General features: G+C 61.3%; 1 protein-coding gene across 1 annotated transcript; it reads right to left on the bottom strand.

Moving 5' to 3' along the window:
- Window positions 1-4,265: 4,265 nt before the first annotated feature.
- Window positions 4,266-12,528, bottom strand: LOC113204552 (uncharacterized PE-PGRS family protein PE_PGRS54-like). Its single transcript, XM_026419760.2, has 10 exons — window positions 12,162-12,528; window positions 11,933-12,074; window positions 11,507-11,612; window positions 11,182-11,406; window positions 7,765-11,100; window positions 6,520-6,673; window positions 6,254-6,439; window positions 5,904-6,157; window positions 5,596-5,820; window positions 4,266-5,403 (listed from the first exon to the last, which is right to left on the bottom strand). The coding sequence occupies exons 1-10, from the start codon at window positions 12,400-12,402 to the stop codon at window positions 5,296-5,298; spliced, it is 4,977 nt and encodes a 1,658-aa protein (XP_026275545.2). The 5' UTR covers window positions 12,403-12,528; the 3' UTR covers window positions 4,266-5,295.
- Window positions 12,529-13,142: the final 614 nt, after the last annotated feature.

Genomic DNA, 13,142 nt, shown 5'->3' on the forward strand with positions numbered 1-13,142 from the left:
GAGAGTGCAGAGTTCTTCCTCCGCCGCTTTTTAAAGCGATCAAACAGCGCGGCGGCGGCCCCCGGCTGCCGGTCGGCCTTGCTGTTCTATTGGTTTTAAAAGTATGCTTAGCGTCCGCGGCAGCAAGCGACGCGCTGTAATGAGCTTACCGCCAGGGGGGAGGCGACAGGGGGGCGGCGGGGGCGGCCGCAAAGTGAAAGGTGCGCGAGTAGCATCACGATGCAAAGCCTGTCCGCGCCCCGCGCCCTGCGGCCTATGCCTTGCCCTCGCCCGCCCCGGGCCTCTTGAGCAAAGTTCTTCACCGTAAAAACGAGATTGGGACCCCGAGCCGCCGCCTTGTAGAGCCTCCTCGATACGGGGGGAAGGAGACCATCACCGGCGCCTCTGCCTCCTTTGGGTCGGCCCGGCCCGGCCCGCACATCATCCAGCGACACAAAGCAAAAGTTAATTGCTTCCCGTGCTTTTAATAAATTCCTCAGCGAGGGGCCGGCGCGGCGTGGCGTGGCGCACACACCGCCGGAATGCTGATGTTCCCAAGGACCGGCGGCCGAGCCGAGCGCCGCGCAGAGGGTAGGGTAGGGTCGGGTACCGGGCCGGCCCCCCTACGCGGCCGGGCTAGGCCACACGCTGCGCGCGCCCGCGCGCCGGGACTGCCGGGGCGCGCGGTGCAGGGGCCCGGGGCCCGGGGCCCAGCCAGGCCGCACCCACTGTAATTGGGTTCCGGGGAGCCTCCTATACCGCTCCGACGGGCGAGAGTAAGAGTAGCGAGACGGGACTGCAGAGGGTGACAGAGGAGAGAGAGAGAGAGAGCGAACGAGAAAGAGAGAGAGAGAGCTACAGAGGATTCAGAAAGGAGGGCTCTTCAAATACAATTGTAATTGAATAGAGAATGCGTTATTTACTACAACTGCACACCTTCTATGGCATAGAGCACGCCATCTCGTGCGTACATAAAGGGTGTTCAGGAAATGCTGCATACAATTACACAATTTTGGTTTGCAGGTGGTAGAGTGACGGAGGATAGAGGGCGATAGTGAGATGCTAGGGGTGAGGAGGGCCGGAGCGAGAGCGCAGAAGCGCGCGATTGAGCGAGACAAAGCGCCAAGAGCGAGCGAAAGAGCGCGCGCGCGGTGCGCGGACGCCGCCAATACCGCTCGCTCTTTGATCCCCCGGCAGCGGCGGGCGGGGCGCGGAAGAGCAGAGGGGATGATGGTGGAAAATGCATTCCGAAGTCGAGCCGATCGAGCAGGCGAATAGAGCGCGGGGAAGACAAGGCAGAGCAGAGAAGACGCAAAGCGTAGCCAGCAGTACAGCAGCAGTGCGGAGGAGCCCCACGGAGGAGTCTACTCCGAAAAAAGAGGGGGAAAAGTGAGGGGTGTCGCATCATGGTGCATCGCGAACCTGTCGAAGTGAGGCGTTCCAGTCCGCCGCGCCTCGCCGCACCCCGCCCCGCTACAGCGCGCGGCGCCGGGCCGGGCGCGAGGGGAATGCCAATGCGGCGCCAGGCAGCGCCGGGACACTTCTTCGAGCCAAACTCGGGCGGGTGCTCGTGTTCGCCTGCTCCGACAGCGCCGCGCGGCTCTCACACCACCAGCGGCTCGCGCGCTACCAGGAATCCGATCTCCCCACGCAATTTCTGTTCATTCATTCCTCGCATTATTCGTCGCAATTTTTCCTTCTCTTTCTCTCTCCCTCCGCGTCTTTCGAGAAGGATGACAAATTGACGTGAAATATGGTTCGGGACGGAATTCCTCGCGGCGAGTCTAACGCAGTCACGTCCGACTCGCGCGGCAGGGCGTGGGGCGGTATGGTTGGCCTTCCCCGCGGACACTCCCGCACAGCGCAGTGACGCGCACCCACAGAGGACTGTCGAGACTGACTCGAAAATAAAACATCCTCGCGCATTTCAACGACAGGGCAAGAAAAACCGGACGTGGAAAAATAAAAAAGTCGGTCAATCCAGCGCACACACACGCACGCAAGCGCGCGCCGGAGAGAGAGCGAGCTAACAGATGTTGGGGGAAATAGGAATTGGAGTGTTAATTTCGACGTATGGCATATATTTGTCGCGGGCAGAGATAATTAGCATACCGCGACGATACATGGCGAGCGACACGACGTGCGCATCGGAGGGGAGGGGAGGGAGGGAGGGAGGGAGGGAGAGGGAGGTGGATAGGGGGTGGGGGGGAGTCGCTGAGCTGTCGAGCTGCCGCCGACACTCGCGCGGCTGTCACAGACGCCTGGCGCCTGCGCGGCCACGCCGTGCCACGCCAAATAATATGTATGATAATGAAATGTTGGCGGCCAATCCGATGCCATCCGAATGAGGGGTGGGCCTGCCTGGCTGACGCACGTGTTGGGTCACCCTCCTCTCCCCTTCCCTTCCCTTCCCCTTCAAGGCTCAGGCGGATCCGTCCTGGAGGCGTCCTGGCGCCGCGTGGAGAGAGAGAAAAAAAAAACCTCCCGCAGAACGACGTCAATCGGCAAATGGGATGAAGTGAGCTTGCGGGCGCCACCACCGGCGCAGAGATTCGAGCTCGGAAATTTTGCTGGGGCTGTTATTCAACCCCCTGCAAAGCAGCAGTTTCGAGCTAATAATTCAGCAGGAGCCCGAGAGAGCCCCCCCCCCATCCCCCCTCCCTTCTTATTAGAAACCGATGGCTTGAAACAGGACCACGGCTACGACGCCGACGACGATGGAGACGACGGATGCGGCTTCTTGGAGCCGAAGCGGAAAAGGGGGAAGGGAGAGAGGGGAGCGGGGATATAATATAAAATTTCAACTTTATTATCTCTCGCTCTCTCGTTTCTCGCTCCGATTCCACCACCGCGACGGTCATAAACCGGCCGAGTGAACTTGGCGGCAAAAAGAGAATTCCCCCCCCCCTCCCCCTTCCGCGCCGCTTCCCTCCGGGATCCCTTGACCCGCGGCGCTGCATCACTTGGCGGCCTCGGCCGGCTCCGGCCCGGCCACTGCGGGGTGACTTCTTATTCCCGAGTCGCATTACTATGCAAAGACTCGGGCGGGCCGGGCGATATTCATAGCCGGCTAGCTCACTTCCATCAATCACTATTGAACCCAATCAGGCGGGGCGGGGGCGTGCGCTCAGCCGAAGCCGCGGGCGGGGCGGGGCGGGGCGGGGCGAGGGGCTAGCACAAGGATGCCCACGCCGAGTATCAACCCGCCTGGTATTGGTTCAGAGAACAGGCGGGCTGATACTCGGCTCTCATAGCGCCTAGTACGTAGGCAACATCTTGCCTGCAGAGCACGCGTGCACTGCTGGGTGGCCTACCACAAGTTTCGCAGGCGCCGGGCTCCTGTAATTTGCCGTCCGAATCTGAGACAAGCGCACGTACTTTCCGAACGATCCCTTGAGGTAACCGATTGGGCATTGGTATTGCATGATTTCGCTGTGAAAATCTCGAAAAGGCCGACATACTTTTAAAAATTCTTTGCAAATGTGTCTCATTTTCTCCGATTATCACTGTCAAGCGTTGTGTCCAATTGTATCGCATTGTTTTTTGTTGAATGTTTCTGTAGGGTTTATGAACGTTTTCGCCGCGGTGTATTTTGCCCAAAGTCCCACGCCCCTCGATCGTCTCCTCAGCCGCCTTCGGTCCGGCCAGCGTCACAATGCGCTCTGATTTGCTTGGCCTCGTCGGGCGAGCTGTGAACCTCGGCAGCATGTCCGATACCTGGGGGGGTCGAGGGCAACGAGGGCCTTGTTCATCCTGCAAAGGAAAACTCCGCAGCAAAATGTTGGCGGACAGAGGGGGGGGGGGTAGGGGAAGAAGTGACTTTATTCCCCCTCGTGATAGTAGTGCAACAGTGGCAGGGATCAAGATGATGCCTTACGAGAGGGAGAAAAAAATCCGCTAACAAATTTACTTCTTTCTTGCCGGTCGATTAGTTATTGCTGTCTCGGATGTCAGTGCGGCGCAGCCCCCTCGAGGAAAAAAATTGCGTGCGGCGGCAAAAACCCGAGGCTGATTGTGGGAGAGAGCAGAAGAGGGAAGCAGACATTCCTCTTCGGCTTCTCGCGACACCCGCCCGCTGCCCGGCCACGCCACGCCCCCGCACCCTCCTTTACCGAGAGGGAAGCGTGGGCTGCTGGCGGAGTTGGCGCGGGTGCTGCGAGAGAGAAGTCCGGGACCGAGTACGCGGAGAGACTTCGTGGAAAGCCTGGGCAGTTGAAACGCAGCCCACACTCCGCCCCGTCAGTCCATCACGGAGGCCCCAACTTGGGTCGGGGCATGGTGTCGCCTGGTGCTGGTGCCTAATGAGTGACTATGGCGCCGACGAGAGTCCACTACAAAAAGCAAACAGTCTGACCTTAAGCCAAATTTAATTACTGCAAAGTAGTTGGGCGACGCGACGACGACGCCCCGCAACCCCCCCGCCGCGCCACGACGGAAGGCCGAGGCTGGCTGTTGTAGCAGCAGATGGCGGCAGGCAGAATCTCCACCACGGCGGAGACAGAGGAAGAGGGGGGAGGGGAAGGGTGGCAGGGGCGCTGGTCGGTGGGTGAGTCAGCTCGGGATTAGCGGAACTCCTGCGACGGAACAGCCGGTGCGGGGGCGTGGTGGGGCGGGGGCGGGGCGAGGCGCCGACGACACACCCGGCCCGGCAGGCGTCGCGTCGTGGGCGCCGCGCAGACGTCGCTTGTCGCTCCGCATCATGTCGGGCCAAAGTGACGATGAGGTGCCGTGAGTCACGAGCGCGCCTCGCGGAGTACCCGCGCGGAATGACAAGTGGCGCCGCGGTCAAAGGAGCCGGGCCGAGGGCGAGGGCCAGGCAGCGCCGAGAAGGCCGCGAGCACGCCCGGCCCGGGGGACGCCCCGAACGGAATGAATATTTAGCGACTTATCGGCGTCAGCGTCAGCCGCCGCGGCGGCGCGAGAGTTCAAAGACGACGTCAAAAAAGCGCTCGCAGGCGGCCGGCAACGGCAGCGGCCAGAAGCGCGGCGAGCGCGCCTCTCTGGGCCGCGCCTCGCGCCACGGTCCTCGCGCGGAACTGAGAGGCATCCGTCGTCGTCATCGTCGTCGACAGGAGCCGGCTCGTTGTCCTTGCCGATTTATTTCCATTCCCGTCGCCCGGCGGTACGCCGTGACCGCGCGGCCGTGGCAGACGAGTGCCCCGGACACACTCTGCACGTGACAACGGCTGACGGACGGAGGCTGCGCGGTGCGCGGCCGTGGACACGCTGGAGCGGCCCGACGCTTATCTGGGCGCGGGTCCGGGCAGGGGCAGGGCCTGCCAGCCGGCCGGGCAGAGATAGCCAGCCCCGGGCCGCTCAGGGAGGCACGGCTTTGAGCACCGGCCTGTTCGAGACCTCGTGCGTCGCCAGCACCCCACCCGGCACAAGGTCGGTGGCGGCGCGGAGCTGCTGGAACTGCATCGTCTGCAAAGGGGGCGGACAGGAGGGGGGGGGGGCGAGTTAGGTTTGTGCGGGACAGGCAGAACGTGGCGCTTATCAGTACAGCCCCGGCCTCCGCCAGGACCGCCGAGCCCCCGGCCAGCGGACAACTGGGCGCCCACCTCCTCCTGTTACTCCTACCACCCTGGCGCCCCCATGACCCCCACAACTACTCACCTGCTTGCAGCAGATGCCCACGGGGTTGGGGTACACGATCCACACCACGTTGTTGTCCTCGCGCCCGATGAGCGTCCCCGGGTAGGTGACGTAGCCGAAGGGCGCGGCGGCCTCGGCGCAGCACAGCAGCGCGTTGTGCTCGAGCGGCGTGCACGACATGGGCGTCTCGATCTTGGACAGTTCGCGCGCCAGCCGCGAGAAGAAGGCGTTCTCGATGTTCGACATCTGTCGGCAGGTAGAGCCCGGTGAGGACGGAAGGTGCCCAAGGTGCCCCCGCCGGGTGGAGGAGGACTGGAGGCGCTACTCACGTGCAGCATGAAGGCCACGACGCAGAGGCCGCCCTGGTGGCGCAGGGCCTCCGCCTTGCAGCCGTACTCGGCGCGGTAGTGCAGCAGGTGCACCTCCATGCAGAAGCGCTGCCCGCCCACGCGATGCACGCTGCCCAGGCTCTCCGAGGAGCCGCTGCCCCAGTGGAAGTGCATCGAGTCGAAGATGTAGTGGTCGAGCAGCGGGCCGCCGTGCAGGGTGGGCGTCAGGTGGGGGTTCAGCAGGCGGACCTCGACTGCAGGACGGAACGGGGGTGCGCAAGGCGCGGCTTCAGTACTGCCAGGACCCTAATTCGCGACCCCATGAAGTATAGCGTTGCGTGCGCACACACCTGTCTCGCCCGTGTTGGACATGCGGCTCAAGGCGTTGGGGTTGAAGTGGCCATCGTACACCAGGGGCGACAGCTTGACCTCGGCAAGGCCCTGCGGGGACACGTCGATGGGGGACAGGAGCGGCGCGTCCGGGTTGTCCGACTGGAACGGGTCGAACGGCCAGCCAGTGCCGGTGACTTCAGCATCTAGGGGGGAAAAGAAGCGGCAATTAGAGGCGCTTTTTAGAGAGGTTCGGAAGTAAAACATGTTGAATGTGAATGCTTACTAGGAGGACAAGCTTCTTTCCTCTGCTGGGCTACATCATATGCAATGCTGTCCCATTCCTCATCAACTAGGTCACAGTACTTGATAGCCTCGTATTCAACATATTGTCGGTCTGCCTCTTGTTCAAGCCACATCAACTTCTCATCTTGATAGATCTACGCAGATCAAACAAATATTTTTGTGAAAAATTAACAATTGAAGTAAAAAGACGTGCAATAAATTTTTAACGTACAACAGTTTTTGGAAGGGAACAGTTTACGCAGTACTTAAACTAAAATGTAATACTAAATAATAAAACAAAATAAATCCAAGACATTAAAATTTTAGGATTTGATGATTTTTTTACACATTCTGGAAACCCAAGTGTGTACATGTATGTGTGATCTCCTGAATACATACCAGTGTGCAGCAGGTAGTGAGTACATATATGATAACGTTTGCAGTGGATGGCATGCACATGGCCAGGTACACACTTTGGCACGTAGTTTTCAGCGTGTACCTGGCCATGTACACACCATCTCCTACACACCTGACTACGTGACACAATCTACTGCATACAGTTAGGTATTCAGGAGACAACGCAAACGCGTACACACTTGAGTTTCCAGAGCACATAGAGTAAATCTCCAAATCTCACATTCAACAAGAGTTACCAGAAAATCTAAAATGAAACACTTACAGTCCTCCAATTAAATTTTGTGACTTTATAATAATAAGAAACCTTCTACCATGTTTGTAATGTTTACAAGCAGAACAATAGCAGTTGAAAATTACCTACAGTGGAATTTACACGAATGGGCATAACCTCCAACGCAATTCGCCCCATTCACACGATCATCACTGAATAAACGAACAAACAAATCCTCGTACACGACAAACTACAACGTGCTCACCTAAACCACACATTATTGTTTCAACGAATACAGAAAAATATAAGAGAATTCTTTCGGCCACCTGCAAAACCCAACTGTGCACACCTTCGCTGCCTCCACAACCGCAAATCACGTGGTCGTGGTTCGATCTAACTGAAGACAAGTGCTGCAGCTGCACATTCGCGCCAAGAAACTCTCCCCTCCCCAGTACCCCAAAACACACAAATTTTTCAAAATGATGGTTTTCTTTTGATATCTGAATAGTAATAATAAGTATGGGATGGTAATAGAATCGAACAAAATTCGGACTCCTCACATACTTCAGCATATTTTTCGGATGATGTAAACACACTACTCGGCCTTATGACGCTCACCTTTAGAGCACGTCCGTGGCACGGCGCCGCGGGTTTCATCTCGTTGAGGGAGCGCTTGGAGTGCAGCACAGCGGGCGTGACAGCCATGCTGTTGAAGAAAACGGGCTGCGGGCCGCGCTGCTCTTCCAGCTCCGGTTTGAAGTACTGGAACTCGTAGGGTGGTGGCGGGGGCGGGGGAAGCTCCTGGCCCGGGTACCCGCCTCCTTCGCCTGCCTCGCCTCCCTGTGCTCCGGCGCCCTGGCTCCCCGCGCCCGCGGCCCCTGGCGACGCACCGTCAGCTCGCTCCCCAGCAGCGCTGCCCTCTCCGGTCAGTGGCGCAGCGCCCAGCTCCCGCTCCATGGCCTCAACGGCCTCGTCGCCCTCTATGATGCCGGGTGGACCCTCCGCGTCGGCCCAGGCTTCACCAGCGGCGCTCCCCGTTCGCGACTTGGTGGACTTCTTAGACGACTTGGAGCCCTTCTCGCTGAGGCACTCACCGCCGTCCACGCTGCCCTTGTGGCTGCCCGTTCCCGTCACCCCCGCCGTCGCCTCTGTTGCCGCTGTCGTTGACGCTGCGGCTCCCGCTGTTGAGGACGCTGCGCCCGCCGCTGTTGTCGACGCCGCGGCCGCGGCTGCCACCGTGCTACCCCTGGCGCTCATTCTCCCGCTGCCCGTCTGGCCGCCAACCTGGCTCGCCGACTGCCCCGCTGGCTGGCCGCCATCAATAGCTTCCTGATCCTCGGGTCTCTCTTCGTCCAACTCTGGGTCTCCCGTCGCATCGGCCCATCCGCGGTCACCACCCTTGTCGCCGTCCTCCCCGCCGTCTTGACCGCCCCCTGCGCCGCCGAGTTCACCGCCCTGGCCACCGCCGAACTCTCCGCCCTCGCCACCGAGGCCGCCGCCGCCGCCACCACCACCTCCGCCCCCGCCGTACTCGCCGTGCTCGCCACCGTGTCCTCCCGACCCCTCGCCCTGGCCTCCCCCCTCTTGCTCTCCCACTCCTTCGGCTCCCTCCATGACACCTGCACCTGTTATAGGTGCCCCCACAGTCGAGCCGGCGCCGAGGGGTCTTTCTCCCGCCTGCACATCTCCAGGCCCTCCCTCACCGCCTGGAACTATGCGGGTGTCACCGTCTACGGTGGGTCTCTTGGCCGCCGCTGTTCCATCTCCACCAGGCTCAGCTTCACCTGGCCTTGCTTCACTGGCACGAGGAGCTCCCTCCAGTGTGTTGAGGTCAGCCCCTCCTTCGAAGGCAGCTCCAACGCCGGCTCCTCCTTCTAGAGTGGCAGTCGGATCAGCACCTGCAGATGCAGAGCCCAAGTCTGGCCCACCTTGCGAGGCACCGCCGACGTCGGGTGCCCCATTGGCGCCAGCAGGAACTCCGGGGGGTGCGACCGCTCCAGCGGTAGTTCCTGGGCCAGCACCAGGGCCCATGGCTGCATCAAGATCGGCGCCTCCTTCAAAAGCAGCAGCGAGGTCAGCGCCTCCTTCAAAAGCAACGCCGAGGTCGGCGCCTCCTTCAAACGCAGCGCCGAGGTCGGGCCCGCCACCAAAAGCAGCTGTCGGGTCGGCGCTTCCTTCAAATGCAGAACCGTAGCCGGACCCTCCGAGCTCAGCCATCTCATTAACTCCGCCATTCCCAGCCACACCTGAGCCCGCTTCCGCTAGCAAGCTTTCGGCGCCTTTCACAACCCCATCGACAAATGCAGCTGCACTCGGCCCTCCAGTAGCGGTTTGTGGACCTGGACCATAGCCCACCGTGCTTGGTGTGGCTGCTGCAGGGCTCGGTCCTCCAGCACCAGAGGCTCGTCCAATGTTTGCGCTCGGTCCTGCTGCGCTGGGAGCACCTGCCATGGCTGTAGCACTTGGTTGCCCAGCACCAACTACACTCTGTCTTTCAGCGGCTTTCGGACTGCCGGGTGTAGCGGCTGTCCCGGGTCCCCCAGGCCCAACGATTCCTGCGCTTGGACTTGCAGCTGCTGGACCAGTGCCACCGGGCAGAGCGGATCCAGCACTTGGTCTTGCACCAGCTGGGCCTCCAGATACAGCGACTCCTGAGCTCGATTTTGCCGCTGCCGCTCCGGAGCCTGTGGGAACAGCTGCTGCTGCGCTTGGTCTTGAAGCTGGTGTCGCTCCAGGTGCACCGGTTGTTACGCTGGGACTTGCACCTGCCGGAGCAGAGCCTTCGGGCTGAGCGCCCGCGGCGCTTGGACGTTCTCCAGCTGAACTAGGGGCTCCAGGCACAGTGGCTGTTGTGCTTGCTCGTCCTCCTACTGGGCCAGGGCCTCCAGGTACAGTGGTTGTTGCGCTTGCTCGTCCTCCTACTGGACTAGGACCTCCAGGCACAGTGGCCGTTGCGCTTACGCGTCCTCCTACTGGACTGGGTCCTTCAGTCTTAGCGCCTGCTGCGCTTGGGCGTTCTCCTGCTGGACTAGCGCCTTCAGGGCCAGTAGCTGTTGCGCTTGCACGGCCTCCTACTGGACTCGTACTTCCAGGCTGAGCACCAGCTGCGCTCGAACGCTCACCTACAGGACTAGGACCTCCAGGCTGTGCACTTGCCGCGCTTGGACGTACCCCTGGTGGAGTTGGGCCTCCAGGTTGAACGCCTGCTGCACTTGCACGTTCTCCTGTTGGAGCAGGGCCACCAGGTACAACGGCTTCCCCTGGGGCCCCGGTGCTTTCCCTGGCGGCTGCCGGCGCTGGTGTGGGCGCGTATCCGTCCTCCTGTGTGTCCAGCCCATCCGGCGCCACGATGTGGATGTCGATGCCGCTGCCGCCCAATCCGCTCGCCCTCTCGAGGGCACTGGGACGCTCGGACACTCTCTCGAGGCCGCCGTCCTGGACGTCCAGGCTGAACTTCCTTCGGTGCTGTTCGTCCACATCTTCCATGCAGATGGACTCGGCGTGGCTCGCCTTGCACTCGAGCGACGCACCTCCCTCCGCGTCTCCGTCCTCTCCCAACGCGCCCGATCCGACGCGGTCGAGGGACAGCCCGTCCTGTTGGGAGCTCTCCTGCAGTACCGTCCCCTCGAGCGACTTGTAGCCGTCGTCGGTGGGCGCGACCTCGAAGTGCTCGCCCCCGCTGTCGCCCCTGGGCCGCTCGCCGGCCGCCCCCTGCTCACCCGAGCCCCTCTTCCTCCCCGCCTCCCCGGACACTCTTCTGCTGCCATCCTCGGCCTCCGAGGGCCGCCCGGAGCCGGCTAGAGCATGGCCGGGGAAAGGCGCCAGCAGAGTGCTTTCCAGCTTCGAGGAGGGATTCACGTGGAATAGCGTGTACGACTTCCGCGGATGTGTCTCGCGGAAGTTCTTCACCATGAACTGTCCGCTGACGTCACGGATCTGGCGGAAGTGGGCGAGCTGGAAGAAACAACGGGTGGTGAGAGCGAGCGGGCCGAGCGTGCGTCGGACGCGCCGGTCAGTGCACTCGATGGGTCCCACCTGGTCGGAACTGATGCCCAGCGGAGTGCGACATGTCAGCCAGAGAATGCGGTGTTTGCAGGTCGGGGATGACACCGCTCCCCAGTACAGGAAGTAGTCCTTCTGGAAAGGCACGATGAGCTTCTCGATCGCCATCGGGTCGATTGTCGTGGACGTCTGTGGGAGTGTGACCATGGGCAGGGCCTCCACGATAGGAGTCAGGTCCGAATTGTTCTGCTCCTGGAGCTGTAAGGGCAACGCGTTACACGCGTTTCCCCAGTAGATAAGAAAAATGCCAAGCTTGACAAAGGGAAAGATGTGAATAAAAGCGAAATAGCCTCTTTACCTGGAAAAGGTATATCAGAATAGCTACGCCGTCGTTCTCCTTGAGAGCTAGCTCCTGGGTACGGTATATTCGATTGATATGGACGACGTGCAGCTCCATTGGCAACCTGCAATCCCACGGCGACGGAACAGATCAGTACCGTCTCTACCCCAACCCCCTCACCCCAAACCTCCCCCATCTGTTCCCCCCACGCGATGTGCTCAGAGGGATTTGGGTGTGCGGAGGCGAGGCTGGCCGCACTCACCATCACGAACCAAGCCACGTCATGGTTTTGACGCAAAGCCCGATAAAATCGTGTTATCCTCTCCGCCTGGCTCTCGACTTTACTACCCCCTTTTCCGGAGCGCAAAATAAAAAGGGCGGAAAGCGATATCGGGTGGCTGGGCGCCGCGCGGCGCCCAGGGCCCGAGGCGGGGGGCGACGTACTTGACCCCGTCCACGCTGTGCTCCGACCCCGTGTCGTCGCCGGGCCCCCAGTGGAAGTGCATCTGCGCGAAGACATATTGGCCCTTGAAGGGGCCGTCGCGCAGGTACGATCTGTTGCTCTCCCACTTGCCGCCCACGTTCACTGGCACGGGCCGATAAAACAAAAGGAGGCTGTAACGCCGCGGGCGGCACAAACACCAGACTCACAAGTTCTGAGAGCGCCAGTCACCCGTGTGCCCCGTGTTGGTGATGACGAGCTTGTTGGGCGGGTTCCCGTAGTTCTTCCACGTGAGGTCGGGGAGCCGCAGCAGCTTGGTGCCCTCGATGGCGATGTCAGTGGGCGCCTCGACCACGCCCTCCTTCTCGGCGAGCCCGTGCACCAGCTGGACGCCGCTGGGGTCCGCCTTGGCCACGGGGGCCGCGGGGGCCGGCTTGGCCTCGCCGTCCTTGGCAGAGCTCTGTTCGGACATGAGGCATGGAGCCTGTCCTGGCGGGGCCGGCCCGGGGCAGCGGCGTCAGCAGGCGTCAGACTCCCTCGCCGTCAGTGCTGGGGCGGCGGGTGCGGGCCGGGCCGGGTCACGGGCGGCGCCGGGGACTGTGCTGCTGGGGAGGGTGTTAGGCACAGGGTACTCGGCAACGTTACCAGCGCTCGCAGGAGCCTTTGCAGTGCCGCACTACTTGCCTTCATCACAGCCAAGGACCCGGCACGGCTACACCTGCAATAAATAATTAGTTCATCACTTTATTGAGTGCAAACATAACGGTCCAACTAACCGAAACGAGACAGTAGTGTAAACCCTGGCGGCGCCGCGGTGCCCGCTGTTACTTTGACCTACACGACTCGGAGGCTACACGGTGGCCTACTTTTACATTGTGTGGCGTATGCAGGCGTGGTAAAACGTTGCCTACTTGCTTCGTGCCATGAAGGCACCGTGGTAAAGTGGCGGTAGGCAAACTCACTCACAAGGTAGCCTGCGGCACCGTATAACTACAAAGTGTTCCGGTGTGTCTATGCGTGTGGAAGCAGGGTGGGGGCGCACCCAGTCGGGCCACGCAGCCGCCAGTAAGGGACTTACTCCGGGGCCGTGCTCGGTGCGAGGGGCGGGGACAGTTAACCGCATCAACAGGGAAAATCCATATTCGTACAAAGCCCCTTAGCGCCGTATCTAGATTCCCTGCGCTCTCCCGGCCCCCTTCCCCCTGCCCCCTC

This window comes from Frankliniella occidentalis, unplaced genomic scaffold (assembly GCF_000697945.3).
Source record: "Frankliniella occidentalis isolate FOCC.00 unplaced genomic scaffold, Focc_3.1 Scaffold21, whole genome shotgun sequence".
NCBI lineage: Eukaryota > Metazoa > Arthropoda > Insecta > Thysanoptera > Thripidae > Frankliniella > Frankliniella occidentalis.